Genomic DNA, 20,096 nt, shown 5'->3' with positions numbered 1-20,096 from the left:
AGGCAAGAATACTGGAATGGGTTGCTTTCTTTTTTAGATTCCACATGTGAAGTCATAGAGTATTTGTCTTATCTGACCTGTCTCACTTAGCCTAATGCCTTCAGCGCCCATCCATGTTGTTGAAGATGGAAGGATGTCCTTCCTTCTTGTGAATAAATAATATTCTGTTGTACTTCTGTATCATACCTTCTTCATCCGTCCACCCACTGAGAGACCCCTGGGTTGTCTCCATGTTTTGGCTATTGTAAATAGTGCTGCAGTGAATATGGGAGTTCAGATGTCTCTTCAAGATCCTGTTTTCATTTCCTTCAGATAAATACCCAGAAGCAGAATTGCTGGCTCATATGATAGTTCTGTTGATTCTTTTAACGTTTTGAGGAACCTCTATGCTGTTCTCCATAGCAACAGTGCAAAAGCGTTCCCTTCTCTCCACATCCTTACTATCACTTCTCTCCTTTAATTTCTGTAAAAGCCATTCTCATAGATGAAGTGATGTCTCTTTGTTTTTGATTTGCACTTCCTTGATGGTTGGGGATGTTGAGTACCTTGTCACCTGCCCGTTGGCCAACTATTATCTTTGACAAAATGTCTGTTTAGATCTTCTTATTTTGTAATTGGATTGGGTTTTTGCTGTTGAGTTATATGAGTCCTTTATATGTGTTACTATTTTGAATATTATCCCCTTACCAAATACAAGTTTGCAAATATTTTTCCCCCTTCTGTAAATTGCCTTTTCCTTTCATTGATGGTTCCCTTTGCTGTGCAGAAGCTACTTAATGAGATGTAGTCCTACTTGCTTGTTTTTGCTTTTGTTTCCTTTGCTTTGATGTCAGATTCAGAAACTCATTTCCAGATGTTAGGGCACTTACTCCCTATTCTTTCTTCTAGGAGTTTTACAGTTTTAGGCCTTACATTCAAGCCTTTAATCCATTTTGATTTTTGTGTATGGTGTGAGATAGTGACCCAGTTTCATTCTTTTGCATGCGACTGTCCAAGTTTCCAAACACTGTTTACTGAAGAGACTGTCCTTTCCCCGTGGTATATTCTTGGTTTCTATGTCATGGAGTAATTGACAGCATAAGAGATAAAAACTGAAAGGTGCTCTTTAGTCTCTGTGAAGAGTCCGTGAGCCTGCTAGACTTTGCAGAAACTTCTCATCAATCACTGTGGGCAAAAAGGCCTACTCACCGGGGTTTCCCTGGTGGCTTAGAGGTATAGAATCCACCTGTCAACGCAGGGGACACGGGTTCGTTCCCTGGTCCAGGAAGATCCCGCGTGCTCAGATCTGCTAAGCCTGTGTGCCACAGCTGCCCAGGAGCTGCACCTGCTGAAGCCTGCGTGCTCTAGAGCCTGTGCTCTGTGGCAAGAGAAGCCACTGCAATGAGAAGCCTGCACACCACTCAAGAATCGCCCATGTTCTCCACAACTAGGGAAAGCCCACATGCAGCAACAAAGACCCAGCACAGCCAAAGAAAAGAAAACAAATTTACGAAGAAAAAAGTCCCACTTACCAAGGCGCATTAATGCTGACAAACCACATGAAACCCTGTAGATTTGAAAAAGTTGATGCCCATTTATTGAGTCAACGTGGTTATGCTTCTTGAGTCTCTTAATCTATTGGCTTGGCCAAAAAGTTTGCTCGGGTTTTCCTTAAACTCTTATAGAAGGGACTCTCTGGCTAAGACTTTATGCTCCGAATTCAGGAGTCCATGGTTTGATTCCTGGTCAGGGAACTAGATCCCACATGCTACAGCTACTAGTTTGCATGCTGCAACTAAAGATCATGCATACTACAACTAAGACCAGGTGTAGCCAAATGAACAAATATTTTTTTTAAAAGAGACCCTATAGAAAACCCTGTCCAACTTTTTCACCAACCCAATGGAGCAATTTTACTTCACCACCCCCCCCTCCCCACTTCGTTTCATGTCACTGATCTGATGGAGACTATCCCACAATCTGCATTTGTTTTCTTTTGGTGTGATTGATCACACCCCTGTATTCTCTGAATTTCTTGTAAAGTAGTAAATGGATCTAGATAGTTAACTAGAGGTGGATTCAAGATGGCGCTGGTACTTGCTGCCCCATCACATCATTAGGCACCTGCTTTCTGCTTGTCTCACTTCTGGTGATGCCGAGACTGAGTCATGGACTCAGGGGTTCTTTCTTATCTGATCCCTCCATCAACCCTTATCTGGTGGTTTTTGCACCTATTGATGCTCACTCAGTGCTCATCTACTTTTGCTTTATTGACTGCACCAAAGCCTTTGACTGTGTGGATCACAGCAAACTCTGGAAAATTCTTAAAGAGATGTGAATACCAGACCACCTGACCTACCTCCTGAGAAATCTGTATGCAGGTCAAGAAGCATGGACATGGTAGCTTGGAAGCATAGAACTGAACATGGAACAACAGACTGGTTCCAAATTGGGATAGGAGTACATCAAGACTGTATATTGTCACCCTGCTTATTTAACTTATATGCAGAATGCATCATGTGAAATGCCGGGCTGGGTGAAGCACAAACTGGAATCAAGATTGCCAGGAGAAATATCAATAACCTCAGATACACAGATGACACCACCCTTGTGGCAGAAAGGGAAGAAGAACTAAAGAGCCTCTTGATGAAAGTGAAAGAGGAGAGTGAAAAAGTTGGCTTAAAGTTCAACCTTCAGAAAACTAAGATCATGGCATCTAGTCCCATCACTTCATGGCAGATAGATGGGGAAACAATGGGAACAGTGAGAGACTTTATTTTCTTAGGCTCCAAAATCACTGGAGATGGTGACTGCAGCCATGAAATTAAAAGATGTTTGCTTCTTGGAAGAAAAGTTATGACCAACCTAGACAGCATATTAAAAAGCAGAGACATTACTTTGCCAACAAAGGTCCGTCTTGTCAAAGCTATGGTTTTTCCAGCGGTCATGTATGGATGTGAGAGTTGGACTATAAAGTTGAGCGCCAAAGAATTGATGCTTTTGAACTGTGGTGTCAGAGAAGACTCTTGAGAGTCCCATGGACTGCAAGGAAATCCAACCAGTCAATCCAGGTTTCTATGTTCATGGAAATTCTCCAGGCAAGAATACTGAAGTCGGTTTCCATGTCCTCCTCCAGTGGATCTTCCCAACCCAGGGATCAAACCCAGGTCTCCTGAATTGCAGGTGGATTCTTTACCAGCTGAGCTACCAGGGAAGCCCGATATAAGACTACCAATTAATAATATTAGACTTAGACTTACACTGAATCACCAGGGAAGTCCCAATCTTTATTTATTTTTATGCTCACATTATCCCATCTTATGGTACCGAGGGTCACTTCAGATTAGTTCCTTGTTCTTTTGATGTTTTGACATTCCATTTGTTTCTGAAGGGTTCTTTTCTTTCTTGCCTGTTGAGAAATTTTAGATTATTTTGCACATTTCCTGCACTAGACCTGTAATCAGCCATTTCTTCACAGGTTCCTTTAGTATGAAGTGGTTTTTAGAGACCACAGTTTGCTTGCCAGAGGTGATGATTGCTAGTTGTTGTTCAGTTCCTCAGTCATGTCCAACTCTTTGCGACCCCATGAACTGCAGCACATCAGACTTCCCTGTCCTTCCCCATCTCCTGGAGTTTGCTCAAACTCATGTCCATTGAGTCAGTGATGCCATCCAACCATCTCATCCTCTGTTGCCCCCTTCTTCTCCTACCCTCAATGTTTCCCAGCATCAGGGTCTTTTCCAGCAAGTTGGCTCTTTGCATCAGGTGGCCAAAGTATTGGAGCTTCATCTTCAGCATCAGTCCTTCCAATAAATATTCAGGGTTGCTTTCCTTTAGGATTGACTAGTCGGCTATCATTGCTTCTAAGCCTTTCCACTAGATATAGCTAGGAAATTTTTTTTTTTTTAAGAGAGAAAAATAAATCATTAATTCACTAATATTTCCAGTTCAGATTTAATTTTACAAAAATTTTACTTCCTTAACTCGTTGTTTGAATTCATTTTTCTCTAATACTGGAAATCTTGGTTCTTAATGAGACTAACAAAATTATTTTCTTCATCATATAATATACTTATAATAATTTTATTACACCCTTCCCCACACAGAAGTTACATACTATAAAGATCGTTCTGTGTTGTTGTTTTTTTAAATCAACATTGCTACTAATATAAGAATTAAAATTTGCTGTTTGTGTTTTGGTCTTAGAATGTATCCTGTTATGGATGCAGAGTGAAAAGTCACTTGGATATCAAGCTAAAGTCTCTTGAAATCATTCTTTTCTCTGTGTGGTTATGCCAGCAACCTGATATAAAATTAGACTTGTTTGTTTTCTGGTTTTAGAGACCAATTGATTTCCCTTTTTGTTTGGTTTTGTCTTTTAACTATGCCAAATGTTTACATAGTTTCAAAGACAAAATTGTAATTGTAAGTAAATACTCTGGCACCCTGTCTCCCCATCTTGTTCTGTTCACCAAGGAGACTGTTTTTATTCATTTGTTCCTTAGCCTCCATTTTTTATTTTTGAAAGAATATACATGGGAACTTTCCTGGGGGTCCAGTGATTGAAACTCCATGCTTCCAATACAGGGGGTGCAGGCTCAAGCCCTGGTCAGGGAACTAGGATCCCACATGCTGCCCAGTGCAGCCAAGACATTAAAATAACAAAAACAAAAGACCTTTTAAAAGATATACACACACACATATGTTCATACATGTCTGTACCCCTCTCCCACTCAGAGCTAACCCACCATAAACACAGCTCCATGTTTATTTTATTCCCTTCTTAGGCTCTGGTGTCGCCTGTACCCAAGGATGCGCCTCACCCCTTGGTCACCTGCAGAGCCTCTATTGTCTGTTACCTGACGTGCCATAGCTTATTCATCCACCTACTGGGGGGCATGTGGTCTGTCTCCAGCCTTTTGTGTTTATAGATGCTGCTGTCATCAGTGGCCTTGAGCATAGGGCATTTTCTGTCTTCAAGGTGGGTCTTTTCCACGCTTTCTCGAATTCTAGTCACTTGCAGAGCGGAGGTGTTTGGGAAGTGATTACGGTTTCCAGAGGCTGGGAGGGAGCCCCAGGTGTGCCTGTGACCTTTGTGACGAGTTGTTGGCGGAGGGGCCCTCCTGATTCTTTCACTGGGCCTCACTCTCTCCCAGACATGTGAGGACACTTGTGAACCTCAAGTTCCGCACTTACACACTTACTGTGCTGGCTGGAAGTGTTACTGACCAGGGTTCTTGGCCTCCTTAAGCTATAGAAATGGGCTTCCCAGGTGGTGCAGGTGGTAAAGAATCCGGCTGCCAATGCAGGAGATACAGGGGATGCAGGTTCAATCCCTGGGTCGGGAAGATCCCTTAGAGAAGGAAATAGCAACTCACTCCAGTATTCTTGCCTGGGAAATCCCATGGACAGAGGAGCCTGGTGGGCTACAGTTCATAGGGTCGCAAAGAGTCAGATATGACTGAGCAACTTAGCATAATCAATAGAAATAGAGGCCAGAGAAGAAATTCAGGCAAGGCTTTACGTGGGCCCCTGCTAAAACAGGGGGAAATGACAACAAGCAATAGTTTCTCTCGCTTGCTGGCTCCTCGAGAAGGGATGAACTTGTTCCTTGTATGGGGTGAGGGTAGAGGTGTGTCCAGGGGTCAGGCTAGAGGGGCAGCTTGGGTGGTTTGCCCACCCCTTAGCTGGAGCTATGTGCAACGGACATGCACAGCCCCCTGCTTTTGCTCCCCTCTCTTCAAAAGTAGCAGTTGGGTTTTCTGGTCTCTTCGTATCTTCTGTCCAGAATTTGCCCCAGCTGCATCTGCGTGCAGTTATTTTCAGTCCCATGCCGTTTCCTCGTATTTTGTTGCTCTCAAAGAGGTGTGCCCAGGTGCAAGCATCGCAGCTCTACGGCACAGGGCCCCAGGGCCCAGGCGTCTCACATCACCAGCCAGCACAGTTAGGTCTGTGGCAGAGCAGGGCACACACAGGAGTCCCCAGGGTCTCCCAGGGCACAGGATGCCCAGGGCGGGGTGCGGGGTGGGGCGCTGGTGCTGAAGATGGCAGTGTCTGCGGGCCGGGCTTTCCTTCCTTCTCCGTCTCGTCTGAGTCACCTCCTTCCACCTATTGTTCAGGTTGCCAGTGCCACCAGGAAAGTCTGACACGAACTGCCACAACCTCTTAGGACGTTTGTGAACATCCTGTGGGTTCCGTTTCCAATTGGAGCCTGGAGCTTGGGGCCGGGGAAGGGGCTGCGCCGATGATGCCCGAAGGGCCTGCCATCTACACATTGGCCGAGTCACACTAATAACATCATCAGTAGTGAGGGGGGCGTGGCTTTGCACTTGGTGGTTTTCACTTCATAATTATTTGTTCATTTATTTCCGGCTGTGCTGGGTCTTCCTTGCTGCCCAGGCTTTTACGCTCGCTGTGTGGAGCGAGCGGGTTGCAGCCCTCGGGCTTCTCGCTGCGGTGGCTTCCCCTGCTGCAGAGCCCGGGCTCCAGGGCTCTCGGGCTCAGTGGTTGCTGCTCCTGGGTGGGAGCTCGGGCTCGAGAGCTGTGGCCCGGGGGCTTAGCTGCTGCGAGGCATGCAGGGTCTTCCTGATCTGTTCTTTTGTTGTTAGTCACCCAGGCACGTCTGACTCTTTGAAACCCCGTGAGCTCTAACCCACCAGGCTTCTCTGTCCTTGGGATTTTCCAGGCAAGAAACTGGAACGCCATTCCCTTCTCCAGGCTATCTTCCTGACCCAGGGATTGAACCCATGTCTCCTGCACTGGCAGGCGGATTCTTTACCACTGAGCTACCTGGGAAGCCCACAATCCTCATTTCAAATTCAGGGATGTGCTCTGGACCACATGCCTCTGTCCAGCAGGCCCTCATTCTCCTGTGCAAACAGGGCCTCCAGCCCCCCAAGGGAGTGCATGCTCACCCACAAGGGACGACCTGACCCTCTCCGGGCGGGCAGCACAGCCCACTCCACAGCCCGCCGGGCAGCCCAGCCCCCCTGCCAGCCCTTCCTCTCTGCAGGCCTGCTGTTCTGGACCTCTCACCTCATCAGACCTTGGTTTTCCCCTTAATGCAAAGAATTCACACCACCTTCAGATATGTCAAGAAAATTCCTAGCTCTACACAGCTTCTAATAGTTGCCCGTGGCATTTGATGGAATGGACTGAGTCAGAGCAGTTAAAAACTAAACGTGGCTGGAGGGTTGCTGCAGGGCGTGCCCTTACCCTCATACCCCTACGTTCGTCCCGAGCCCCCCTGGGGGAGAGATGGGGCACACCCATAGTCACAGCACCTCTTTCTTTCTAGGGACTCGAGGGGCACACTGGGAAGCCGGGCCCTCTCCCACGACAGTATTTTCATCCCTGAATCGGGGCAGGACCCTCCTCGGCCCGTGCGTGTGTTCTCCCAAGAAAACGTGTGTGACCGGATTAAAGCTCTGCAGGTAAACCTTTCTGGGCAGCGGATATGCATCGGGAAGTCTTAAAATGATTCCTGCTTTTCGTTGATATATTTTAAAGCCTAATCGAATGCACATCACAACTCTCCCAAGACTTGCCCAGTTAGTTACAACTGGACCATGTCTCATTCTCATTGATAACCACTCACTTTCAAGATGACAGCAGAACTGGTGGCAGACACTGAGTTTATTTAGCTCCCCGGCCTGGGCAAGGATGTTAAAAATACCTCCAGGATGAATGAATTACAGCAGGGGAATTTGGGGAGAAAAGTCACTGATGAAAACTACAGCAAATGTTCTTTATTCCAATCTAGTTAAAAATACAGTGCAATGTGAAAATGGGGCCGCCTCCTCCTCCCGGGAGCCTTCCAGCCAAGCGGGGGGATGATGCCGGCATGAGCTCTGAGGATGATGGTCTGCCCAGGAGCCCCCCAGAGACGTCCCTGCTTCATGACGGCGCTACCACAAAGGCGAGTGCACCCCGCTCCCCGCCCCCCCCCCCCCCCCCCGCCTCCACTCAGGGCCATCCCGGCCTCTGGGGGCCGCTGCGTGTATTCCCCTAAGATTCCCGTGACGGGTCATGCTCAGTGCAGCCCGGAGGGATTCCAGCCAGCTCCCTGGAACCCACTGTCGGTCCTTGGGCTGTATCTATTTTCATTCTTTGGGCAGAAATTCAGGTCTCATTCAGGGATATGGTTTGGGGAACATTTTCCATGGTGGCTGTAGATCTGACGCAATCAACCTCATTGTTCCTGTCTGAGCAGATGACCAGACCAAGTATTCCATTTAAAAAAGGAAAACAGCTTTGAGTCTGCTTTCTGTCATCATGATATTTGGCTGGAGGGAGAAGGGGGCTTCCCAGGTGGCTCAGTGGTAAAGAATCTGCCTGCCAGTGCAGGAGACGCGAGTCTGATCCCTGATCTGAAAGAGGATATGGCAACCCACTCTGGTATTCTTTCCTGGGAAATCCCATGGACAGAGGAGCCTGGCAGGCTACAGTCCGTGAGGTCACAAAGAGTCAGACATGACTGCGTGAGTGAGCACAAGAAGAGAGTGGTAACACATGATTTAGTCTAGGCTCCTGCATCTGAGTTTGTTGGTTTAGGGGTAGAAATGTGAGATGTGGCACTGGTGGACAGGGCAGCAGGGCAGGAGAGGTGTCTCTGACCCCATAAGGTGGGGAACTGATCCCAGAAGCCCCACATCCACTTTGAAATCCAGGAGGAAGAACTGAGCCTTTTTTCCTTGTATACAAACAACATAGCTCACAGTGCCACCATCTGAGTCCATAGGGTGGGCTGAATGATGAAATATTTATCACTGGTGTTACACAAATGCATAAATGACGAAACAGACGTTCATTTTCCCCTTGTAGACAAGCCTCCTGGTGGGGTGGGTGGAGTTGGAATTACCAGTTCCTCGTTAGCTAGAGCCACACCCACACCCTGCCTGTGTGCCCACGGAGGGTCTGAGTGCCCTGGTCAAGGGCCATCCTTGGTGGAGTTCTGCAGATTCTGTGCTGCTCTGAAATAGATTCAGCAGCACTTCCGCTGGGAAGCTCAGAAGCTCCCCTGCAAAGGCAGATTGTTGTTCAGTCACTCAGTTGTGTTGACACTTTGCAACCCCATGGACTGCAGCACACCAGGCTTCCCTGTCTTCCACTATCTTCTGGAGTTTGCTCAGACTCATGTCCATTGAGTCGATGATGGCATCCAGCTCATCCTCTGTCATCCCCTTCTCTTCCTGCCTTCAGTCTTTCCCAGCTTCAGGGTCTTTTCCAATGAGTCGGCTCTTCACATCAGGTGGCCAGAGTTTTGGAGCTGCAACTTCAGCATCAGTGCTTCCTGTGAATATTCAGGGTTGATTTCCCTTAGGATCAATTGGTTTGATCTCCAGCAGTCCAAGGGGCTCTCAAGAGCCTTCTCCGGCACCAGAGTTCAAAATCAGGAAAAGGAGTGTTTACCTGACTTGGGTGTGGCTGTGGGTTCTCAGAAGGCAGAGGAAGGGCTGCGGTGTAGCTGAGTGTGAGCACACCCAGGGCAGGGGTTCCCACGCAGCAGGCCAGAGAATGACTCCAGAATTCTGCCCTGCTGGCTCCACGAGCGGGTCAAAGGGCAGCGGGCCACCCACACCTGCTTTCCCAGCTGGACAAGAAAGCAGAGAAGACACGGGGGAAGGTGTGGCCCACCTCCTGGACTCCAAGCCCACCCTGCACCCCTTAGGTGCAGGGGAGAGGTGACAGGCTGATGGCCGTGTAAGGTGTCACCACCAGGGAACACACATATCTTGGCATCTTCATTGGCGGAGCCTCAGGAATGGGTGTGATTTTGTGTGTTTTGTACCATGTGGTGGGGGAGCGTGAACCGCTGCTATAGGCTGACTCACCTCCACTCCATCCCATGGTTCTCTGACTTTCCCAGCAACGTGCTTCTCTGCATTTAGCTGGGAGAGTTAGCTGGGACAGACAGCACAGGAGAGTTGGTAGCTTCTAAATCTGTTAAGGATTCAAGGGTGAACCCAGCCTCAAACCCACAAAGTGCCATGATGCACAAATTCCATAGTCAGCTGACTGGGAGCCATTCATACAGGGCAGGGCTGACCTTGTCCTTCTCAGCATCCCTCCTTTCGTAGTGACGTTCTTTTTTTTTTTAATTGGGTAATAGGACCCATTCACTGGCATCATCGGTAACCAAAATTTGAGCCTTTAAGACTTACAAAAAATAAAATATTTATTACTGTGCTTTGAAGATACAATGACCATATTTTGTGCCCTGAAAGTTTTTAGGGCCCAGGGAGTCAACCAAGAGGGGGAAACAATGCACTCTTAAGTGCATTTATGTAACACACAGCATTTGATATAATAGAACCATGAACCCTAAAAGGATGGGACTGTGGGCTGTTTGATCTTTTCCTGTTGTGACACCTCACACAGGCCCACTTGCTCGACAGAGAAACTTAGTGAAGATTATTATGAAAAAAAGGTCTTCAGTAAAATGTATTTGGTGACACTGCCAAGGAAACATTTCCTGGTGGAATAGGTTTTTCAGCAAATAGATGGGATTATTTTTAAAATTGCATTACCATGTGAGGCAACAACAGATGATGTTTGCTTGGTGATGTTTAAGGTAAAATGACACCTCAGAGGTCCTTGCCTGGGTGTTCTGCCATTAAGTAGCTAGCGGGGGGCCCAGGGTGGCAAACCGGCAGGTCTCATTTGCTCTGGGTGATGAAGGAAGACAGCAGGGAGACGGTAGAGCTCAGCCGGCAAAAGGTGACACATCGTCACTGCCGGTGAGGCCGCAGTCTAGGTCCGTCACCTCTGGGGTCTGGCGGGGCACGGGATGGACTCGGGCAGCTCCGTGCCTCCCCTTCTCCCCCCAGACCTGCCCCGTGCGGGGACCCGTTTCCCATGCACCACACTCCACCCCCTCCTCCGTGGCAGGGCCCCTCTTTGTGAGGACGGTCAGGGTAAAGCAGCTGTCACCCAGGCTCACCCCACAGAAGCCTCTGAATCCCAGGCTACTTCCTCAGGGCTCTTTGATCCATAGTCCCCCAACAAAGAGCAACTTGTTAGACTCTTACTAAATGCTCCACTTCCAGAATCATCCAGAAGCACAGATTCCAGGAAAACTGGGGCACTGGGAACAAGCAGTGTACGTGAGCCCCAGAAGTGCCGGCCCGCAGATAGAAAGACAAGTCAGCTTCTCCTCCTCTCCCAGATCTCAGCCCAGCTCACATAGTTGCTTCACTGATCAGAGACACAGCTTGATTCTCCTTGATCAGGAAGTGGCCCCAAGGACTCTCAGAACGACAGCTCAGACAGAGGCTAGGGCCCAGTTCCCTTTCAGGAAGACGAGCAGTGATGGCCCAAGTTCAGCGTCAGAGACGTTCAGCTCCTTCCCAGACCCCCGCCTCAGAGCCAGGGTGGACCGTCTGCTCGGACGGGGCACTCAGGGGAGCCCCATGAAGAGCAGGCAGGGGATGTTGGTCCTCCAGGCTCACAGAGGCGTGACCCCGGCCCAGGTTGTCGCTGGGGATCACTCTCGCTTGCAGAGTGAGAGTCACCCCATGTGCAGAGCAGTTCGTCTTGTTTGCTCTCTTGAGTCCCAGACAGTAAGAAAGAAGACCCAAATCTCAGCAAGTGTGGATATCACTGTCCCTCCAGACAAAGGGTTCTGACTCGGACTCAGAATGACATGGACTCATCCTGCTGTGACTTTAAGAACTACCTGGGGAAGACATCACCTGTCCAGTCGCAGGTGACTTCCCGAGTTATCAGCGATTGGGTGGGAGTCAAAGCCACGGGCACAGAGGGAGACATGGCCATGTCTTATGGTTCATTTAAAAATTTTTTCCTATTTTATTCCTGTACGAACCCAAATTGATAAAACCACAGAACTAAGAGATTATATTCACTTAGATTCCTCTCTCCCTCATTTCATTTATTTATTTTTACAAATAGATTTTTAAAAAACTTTTTTGGCTGCACAGCATGTGGGATCTTAGTTCCTCGACCAGGGATTGAACCCATGCCTCCTGCAGTGGAAACTTGGAGTCTTAAACCACTGGCCTTCCAGGGAAGTCCCACCCCCTCATTTTAGTAATTGTCTTCTCCCAGTCGACAGGGATAAACTTCGTACTTGCATCAGATCAGTTCAGTTCAGTCACTCAGTCGTGTCTGACCCTTTGTGACCCCATGGACTGCAGCACGCCAGGCCTCCCTGTCCATCACCAACTCCCAGAACTTACTCAAACTCATGTCCATCGAGTTGGTGATGCCATCCAACCATCTCATCCTCTGTCATCCCCTTCTCCTCCCACCTTCAATCTTTCCCAGCATCAGGGTCTTTTCCAGTGAGTCAGTTCTTCACATCAGGTGGCCAAAGTATTGGAGTTTCAGCTCCAGCATCAGTCCTTCCAATGAACACCCAGGACTGATCTCCTTTAGGATGGACTGGTTGGACCTCCTTGCAGTCCAAGGGACTCTCAAGAGTCTTCTCCAACACCACAGTTCAAAAGCATCAATTCTTCGGCATTCAGCTTTCTTTATAGTCCAACTCTCACATCCATACATGACCGCTGGAAAAACCATAGCTTTGACTAGACAGACTTTTGTAGGCAAAGTAATGTCTCTGCTTTTTAATGTGCCGTCTAGGTTGGTCATAGCTTTTCTTCCAAGGAGCAGGTATCTTTTAATTTCATGGCATCAGATAGTAGTAGATAATTATGTTAACAGGCCCCTGGCCACCTGTATCATCATGTTGCTGCCTCATTCCTGAGAAGACCATTGACTAAATCATATTGAGGTGCATAAACTTATGGTCTTGAGTTAAAATGTAAACATTGCACCACCTCACACCCATTATGCACAGCTACTATTAAAAAAAAAAACCAACCCAGAAAATAACAAGTGTTGGTGGAGAGAATACAGGGACATTGATACCCTTGTGCAGTGTTAGTGGAAATGTAAAATAATGCAGCTGCATGGAAATCAGTATGATGGTTCCTGAAAAAATTAAACATGAAGTTACCTAGTGTTAGAAGCATAAGTTGCTTAGTCATGTCTGACTCTTTGCAACCCCATGGACTGTAGTCCGCCAGGCTCCTCTGTCCATGGGATTCTCCAGGCAAGAATACTGGAGCATTCTTTCTCTTCTTTCACACTCCTGGGCCTTCCCCATGACTTTCAGAGATGGGGCCAAGCCAGACCCCACCCTCGGAGGAATCGGGCTGGTCAGTTTCATGGGAGAAAGTTCCTTGTCCGAAGCACCTGTGCAGCTGCTGTGGGCGGGCGAAGGCAGAGTTACCCAGTCATGGAGCACCTCAGACTCGGGTTCCTGGAAATGAGTGATGGGCCCGCAGGGCTGACCCCCCATTTCGAACCCCGAGCCCAGAGACGAGCATGACGAAAGGGGAGGCGGGCGTGCTGGCTGCGCCGTTTGCTTCCTTATCAGGAGGCTGATGCTCGGCCTGTCGGCTCCTTGTCCCCCGAAGGTCTGTGTGGTTTCCTCGTCCCGGCCGCAGTCTCCGGACCAGCTCTTGTCCAGGCAAGCGAGCGAAACTTCCGCCTCCCCTAGGACCTCGGACAGCAGCATGGTGCCCGTGGCTGACTTCGATTACCCGCCAGAGTTCTCCTCCTGCCTGGACAACTCTGCGGCCAAGCACAAGCTCCTCGTCAAGCCCCGCAACCAGCGGTCCAGCAAGATGAGGCGGCTGTCCTCGGTAACCGGGCAGAGGCAGGGTGGGCAGGCCCCAAGCACCAGACACCCCGCTCCTCCCCTGCAAGGTCCCCATCCTCTGGGCCACCACCTACCCCGTGGGACCTAAGATCTGTGGGACCACGAGACCAGACTCCAGAAGCTGGGGGTGCTCGGGGTTTCAACCTAAGTCAGATAAGCCCCTCCCAACAAAAGCACGTATTTATTTGTTCGGTCATTCATTCTACAGCACATGCCAAGAACCTGCTGTGAGCCATGGGGCCCCTCCTTCCCACTGCCTTCAGTGTGATGTCCACACTGCAGGCCTGGCACGACCAGGCCCTGCCTGCTTATCTCCTCCCGTTCTCACTGAACGTGTTTTGACTTCCTTTCTTCTTTTGGAGCTCAGCAGGTTGTTACCCACCCCAGGCCTTAGGACCTTCTGTATCCCCTGCTTGGGACACCCCTATTCAGCCCTTTGGGGGGATGGGCTCCCAGGTCCTCCCTATGAGGTTTCCCCCTGAGCATCCTGTGGAAAGCAGCCCCCCTGCCCGTCACCATGGGCACTTTTTCCATGGCACTGGCCACACACAGATGTGACCTTTGTAAATGGAAGGCACTTAGGTTTCGCTGATGGTTGAGACAGTAAAGAATCTGCCTACAATGCAGAAGACCTGGATTCAATCCCTGGGTCGGGGAGATCCCCTAGAAAAGGAAATGGCAATCCACTCCAGTATTCTTACCTGGAGAATTTCACGGACAGAGGAGCCTGGCAGGCTTCAGTCCATGTGGTCACAAAAAGTCGGGCATGACTGAGCAACTAGCACTTTTTCACTTTCTGTGAGAAGATTGTGCTCCTAGCCCCAGAGAACACTAGTCACAGAGATGCCATCCCTGTGGATGATAGTGGAATGCCTGAATGAATGATCAAACAGGTGAGTGAGTGAACGACCGGGAAGAAGCTGAACAACTAGAATGGACACTGCCTGGGGTGAGGACCCACCTAGCAGCAGCGGGGTGGTACCCTGTAAGGACGGACCCCTCTTTAGAGGTGCTGCCCAGGGCAGTCGTCAGCTTGTCCCCCTGGGAGCTGAGAGCTCCCTTGTGCAGTGAATCAGGTTCATGGGACAGCTGTCACCCTCACTGCTGCCGTGCCTCCTCCCCAGAGGAGCTGAGACACAGGGTGTGGGGCCTGCCTGGCCACAGAGAATGACAGGGCTAAGAAAGGGATACTCATGGACTTTAGAAAGATGGTAATGATAACCCTATATGCAAAACAGAAAAAGAGACTCAGATGTATAGAACAGACTTGTGGACTCTGGGAGAAGGCGAGGGTGGGATGTTTCAAGAGAACAGCATTGTAACATGTATATTATCTAGGGTGAAACAGATCACCAGCCCAGGCTGGGTACATGAGACAAGTGCTCGGGCCTGGTGCACTGGGAAGACCCAGAGGGATCGGGTGGAGAGGGAGGTGGGAGGGGGGACTGGGATGGGGAATACATGTAAATTCATGGCTAATTCATTTCAATGTATGACAAAAACTACTGTAATGATGTAAAGTAATTAGCCTCCAACTAATAAAAATAAATGGAAAAAAAAATAAATAAAGAAAGAAAGAAAGAAAGGGATACTCAGAGATGGACATCCCTTCCTCCTTCCCTCAGGACAAGATCATGAGGTGTTGATGAGGGACCAGGGCAAGCTGGACACTTCAGCTGGAGGCAGTGGGTGGGCCCTCTCAGATTCCAGGGACGCCCTGGAGAGAGTGGCTTTTCCTCTGGGCATGTGGAAGGCGCTTTTCTTTCTTTTCCTCCCTGTCTGTGTCTTGCTTATTATATTATGGAAGTGGTTTATAATTTATGTTTCAGAACTAAAATTCTAGAGTTGATATCGTTGCTTTACAGACTAGATTTTAAATAAAGGGAATAGTGATGAACTCAGAGATGTTATAATTTGCCCAAAGTCATGCAGTAAGTTTTGTTCCTCATCTAAAGGTTTACATGAAGTAATGTAGGATTTTCTCATTCTTCAATTGTGGAAGGCGCTTTTTAAACTCAGGCCAGCAGGATTGAATTCTGAGGGAAATAATGCTGCAGAAAGGAGGAGGCCATGTTACCTTCAGGCTAATGTCCTGTCCTGTCCCCCCTGCAGACTCGGGGGACCTAGGTATTTGGGCAAATGCTTATGTTTGCAGTGTCTCTCCAGTTAAAGGCTCAGTGCCATGGGGACTTGCAAGACCCAGTAACTCCAATCTGCCTGTCCTCATGCTGACTGCAGCCACAGGACCAGGGCAAAGCCAGCTTCCTCTGGCCCTCAGGTCTGAGCTTCCTTCCCATGGGGATGTCTTTTGCCCTGGAAGAGGGTGTGTGTGGCCAGCCACTGACTGGCCAGGACTTGGCAGCGGGAAGCCTAGCTCGTAATCTAGGTGGAAATGCATCATCCTCTCTTACTGTCCCCTGGGCAGAGCTCTTACTCTTTCTTTACTTTTGAACTTGACTTAGGTTTTGAACCCCATTTTTTAGAATAAGAAGATTTCAGACTGATATACTGATTTACACAGACTGATTTAGGCAACTCTGTCTTCTGCACATCTTGCCCCCTTTCTGGGTCGGGAGCAGACATGAATACATTTTTGGGGGTGTCTGTATTTTCTGGATTGCACAGAGGTGTCACCTGTGTCACTGTTGGGTCCATGCCAGCTGCCTCCTTCCCGGTCCCCCACTATAACCCCTTTGGAGCTGTCAGTGGCTCAAGCTGGATGTACCCAAGCCAGGCCTGCTCCTCAACTTTATGCTGACTTAGCCTGAGTTCTAGTCATTTTAAAACATGACCCATATCCTAAAGGATTTCCACATCAAGGATTTCCTGCAATAACAAAAGACCAGTAAAACCTTGCGTGCTTGCTAAGTTGCTTCAGTTGTGGCCAACTCTTTGCAACAGTATGGACTGTAGCCCACCAGGCTCCTCTCTCCATGGGATTCTCCAGGAAAGAATACTGGGATGGGTTGCCATGCCCTCCACCAGGGGACCTTCCTGACCCAGGGATTGAACCCACATCTCATACATCTCCTGCCTTGGCAGGTGGGTTCTTTACCAGTAGCACCACCTGGGATGCCCCAATAACACCTTAGGAACCTGCAACCTTTGAAAATTTTTCTGGGAATTTCACATATTCCTCTTTTCAAAACTAGAGGAATAGGGTTGTGCATCTTGGCACAGCTAGCTTTGGTGTCGTCACAAGCATCCCAGTTATCTTGTGTGAGCAAGCAGATGCCAGCTGGAAAGTGTTAAAATAACAACAAAAACCTATCGCAGACAGTCCCCTGGGTGTCTCCTAAAAAGACCGGAGGAGGTCACTGCACCTGTGCAGCAGCCAGGGTGAAGCTTGAAAAATCTGAAGACAGGCCTAAAGTCTTATTGAAAACACCAGCCTCAACGCTCTCAGCCTTTTGGTCATTTTCACATTTGCTTTTGAATGATCTCGATTACCTTGATCTCCTTTCCTTCCTAAAAGAGCAGGAATTGACTTCGTGGATAGCAGGGAGGAAGTGGACTAACTGTAGATTCCAGAGACCTTTCGGAAGAAAAATAGCACAAGTGTTAGTCTCTCGGTTGTGTCTGACTCTTTGTGACCCCATGGACTGTAGCCTGCCAGGCTCCTCTGTCTGTGGGGTAGTCATTCCCTTCTCCAGGGGATCTTCCTGATCCAGGGATGGAACCCAGGTCTCCTGCATTGCAGGCAGACTCTTTGCTGTCTGAGCCACCAGGGGAGCCCCAAGCTATGTCTCATTGTCACACCACACCAGGCGAGGCTTTCTTCAGGAGTGAAACTGGAGATAGCTCTGGAGGTCCTGGGGAAACCCTGGAGGTGAGCGGGGAGCAGCCAGTCGACTAGTCTCTCAGATCCAGAATCTGGCACATACAGTGGCAGGGGCTTGGCTTGACCTGAGTAGGGAGTGGGAGAAATAATTTAAAACCGAAGAATACAAGACTTCAAATTTAGCTGAGAAGTTTGTGCTCTGTCCTATCAGAGACGGTTTGCTATTGACTGTGTTGGACATGATATGAACTGGCTTTTAGGCAAACTAGCCCGCCTTCACTATGAGTGTACAACCCTGGAGAAAGAGGGCACTGACATGGGACATGGGCTCTGGGGCAGCACGGGGGTCAGAGGGAACAGCCTTGCCCCTCAGCCACCTGTTAGCTCAGTCTTGGCGGAGCCGGGGACCTCTTGGAGCTTCCAGTTCTCCAAGTGCAAAGGGGACATGAAAAGAAAGTGAAAGTGTCAGTGGCTTAGTTGTGTCCAGCTCTTTGCAACCCCATGGACTTTTTGTCCATGGGATTTCCCAGGCAAGAATACCGGAGTGGGTTGCCATTCCCTTCTCATGGGCATCTTCCAGACCCAGGAATGGAACCCGTGTCTCCTGCATTGGCAGGTGGGTTCTTCACCACTGGGCCACCTGGGAAGCCCTATGGGGAGGCCATCGGCTTCCTAATATTCGTCCATTGTCCCTTTACTTTCAGAGAGCACAGTCGGAATCCCTGAGCGACCTGACCTGCACCCCAGAGGAGGAGGAAGACGACGAGAAACCGCTACTCCAAGTCAGCAAGGAGGAGCCGCCCAGCTCTGGGCAGCAGGAGGCAGGACAGGACGGAGGCTCTGAGCCAGAGGGGCTGGCCACCGTGCTGCCACCCGCGGGGCCGCGGCTGCGGCGGGCGCGCCTGCAGCACTGCCCGGCGCTCACTGCCAGCACGGAGGAGGAGAGCCCCCCAGGGGAGAACCCGTGCAGTCACCCGGCCACCCCGGAGGGCACCCCGGAGGCCACCGTGGAGGTCATGGAGGTCACAGAGCCCCTGTCAGGCGGAGCTCCCCACTCGGAGTCCCCATCCCGCCCGGAAGGCTCCCCTCACCCCAATCCCGACAGTGAGAACCAGAGGGAGGACGTGTCCTTGGAAAGCGCGTGTCCCCCCGGCGGGGACACAGCGGATGAGGCGGTTTGTGCGTCGGGAGACAACGTCGAGGGTCGACTGTCTCCCTGCGTCCCCGAGGGGGACACGACCCCTCTTGAGCCGGGCCCAGCCGCCACCCCGGAGACGCCTCCTGGTCCCGACGGAACAGACAGGGCGGGCCAGAAGGAGACGCTGCCGACGGTGGACTTGCCGGCGCCCGAGGGTGCAGGGCCGGAAAGTCCGGCCGCGGCGCCCAGCCCGCCGCCCCCCAAGAGCTGCCTGAAGCACAAGGCCCCCTCGCCGCCCGCCTCCGAGGCGCCTCCCCAGGTGCCTGCACCCCGATCCCCGGAGCAGGGGGCTGCCCCCCGGGGTCCCCCAAAGGCCGAGCGGGCGGGGTCCCCCTCGGGGGCCCCGGAGCGCAAGACGGAGCGTGGAGGCTGCGAGGTGAGCGGGGCCGCCAAGAAGTTCTCCGTGTCGTCTGGCCGGGAGTGGCCGCGCGCTGGAGGCCGCCTGCTGGAGCCCCGTGGCCCGGCCGTCCGGCTGCCGCTTCTCCGAAGCGGCCAGGCCTGGAAAAGCGAGGCCGCCCTCGACGACCTCCCGGCGGCCCCCGAGCCCCAGGGCCCCAAGCCTGGCCCCCGGAAGTCGCCTGCCCCGGCCGAGCGCGGCTCTCCGGACACGGCCCACCCGGCTGCCCAGGAGCGGGCGGCAGGCGGGGAAGGAGGCCCCTTCCCCGTCAAGCTCCGCTCCACGTCTCTGTCCTTCAAACACAGAGAAGCCCCCTGCCCGGAGGGGAAGGCCATCAAAAGGTACAGCGCGGAGGTCAGGCTGGAGAGAGGAGGGCTGAGCTTGCTGCCCAGGGACGACAGGGGTCCTCCGGGGAGCGGCCCCTCCACCCGAGGCGCCAGGCCCCCCAGTGAGCCCGGGAAGGCCAAGACCCGGCCCGCGGAGCAGCTCAGCTCCAAGCCGCCCCTGCCCAGGAAGCCCTTGCTACAGACCCTCACGCTCCCGCAGCTGCCCGCACCCCCCGACACCAGCTCTGGGGACCCCGAGAAGGTGGGGCTGCCCATGGAGCCCCGGAAGGAAAGCCGGGCTGAGAGGAGGTCACCCCACAGGGCAGCTGGTAAGAGACCCCAGGTGGAGCGGCCTGGGGAGGGTGTGTGCAGAGGGGCAGGGGGCGATCAGGTCAGCTGGACCGTCTCTCTGGGCATCCCTGAGGTATGTAAATGCTTTCGGTGAAAACCTTGCTGCCGGAGAACTGGAAGAAAACTTAAAATTTCTGTTGTCAGCACTTACATATTTGATCAAGAGTTAGGAATGGAGGGGACGTCCCCGGTGGTCCACTGGTTAACACTCCTTGCTTCCAGTGCAGAAGGCACCAGTTCCATCCCTGGTTGGTGAACTAAGATCCCATGTGCGGTGTTCAGAGAAGTCAGGAAAATGTAGGAACATTCCAGGAGGAGGTGGGCTCTTCAGTGGACCACTCACATACTTCTTCCCCCAGAGGCCCAGACTCCCGGGA

The 20,096-nt window shown here is 50.8% G+C and overlaps 1 protein-coding gene across 8 annotated transcripts in view; it reads left to right on the top strand.

The window, feature by feature from the left end:
* Positions 1-20,096, top strand: part of CRACDL (CRACD like) — a 126,986-nt gene that overhangs the window by 91,409 nt on the left and 15,481 nt on the right. For all 8 annotated transcript variants that reach the window (XM_070474746.1, XM_070474754.1, XM_070474742.1 and 5 more), the window contains 4 exons: positions 7,277-7,412; positions 7,742-7,897; positions 13,422-13,649; positions 18,152-19,697. In XM_070474746.1, coding sequence (XP_070330847.1) covers positions 7,277-7,412; positions 7,742-7,897; positions 13,422-13,649; positions 18,152-19,697 — 2,066 coding nt within the window. The remainder of the gene's footprint in view (positions 1-7,276; positions 7,413-7,741; positions 7,898-13,421; positions 13,650-18,151; positions 19,698-20,096) is intronic.

This window comes from Odocoileus virginianus, chromosome 2 (assembly GCF_023699985.2).
Source record: "Odocoileus virginianus isolate 20LAN1187 ecotype Illinois chromosome 2, Ovbor_1.2, whole genome shotgun sequence".
Classification (NCBI taxonomy): Eukaryota; Metazoa; Chordata; class Mammalia; order Artiodactyla; family Cervidae; genus Odocoileus; species Odocoileus virginianus.
This window is presented reverse-complemented; position numbering and strand designations above follow the sequence as displayed.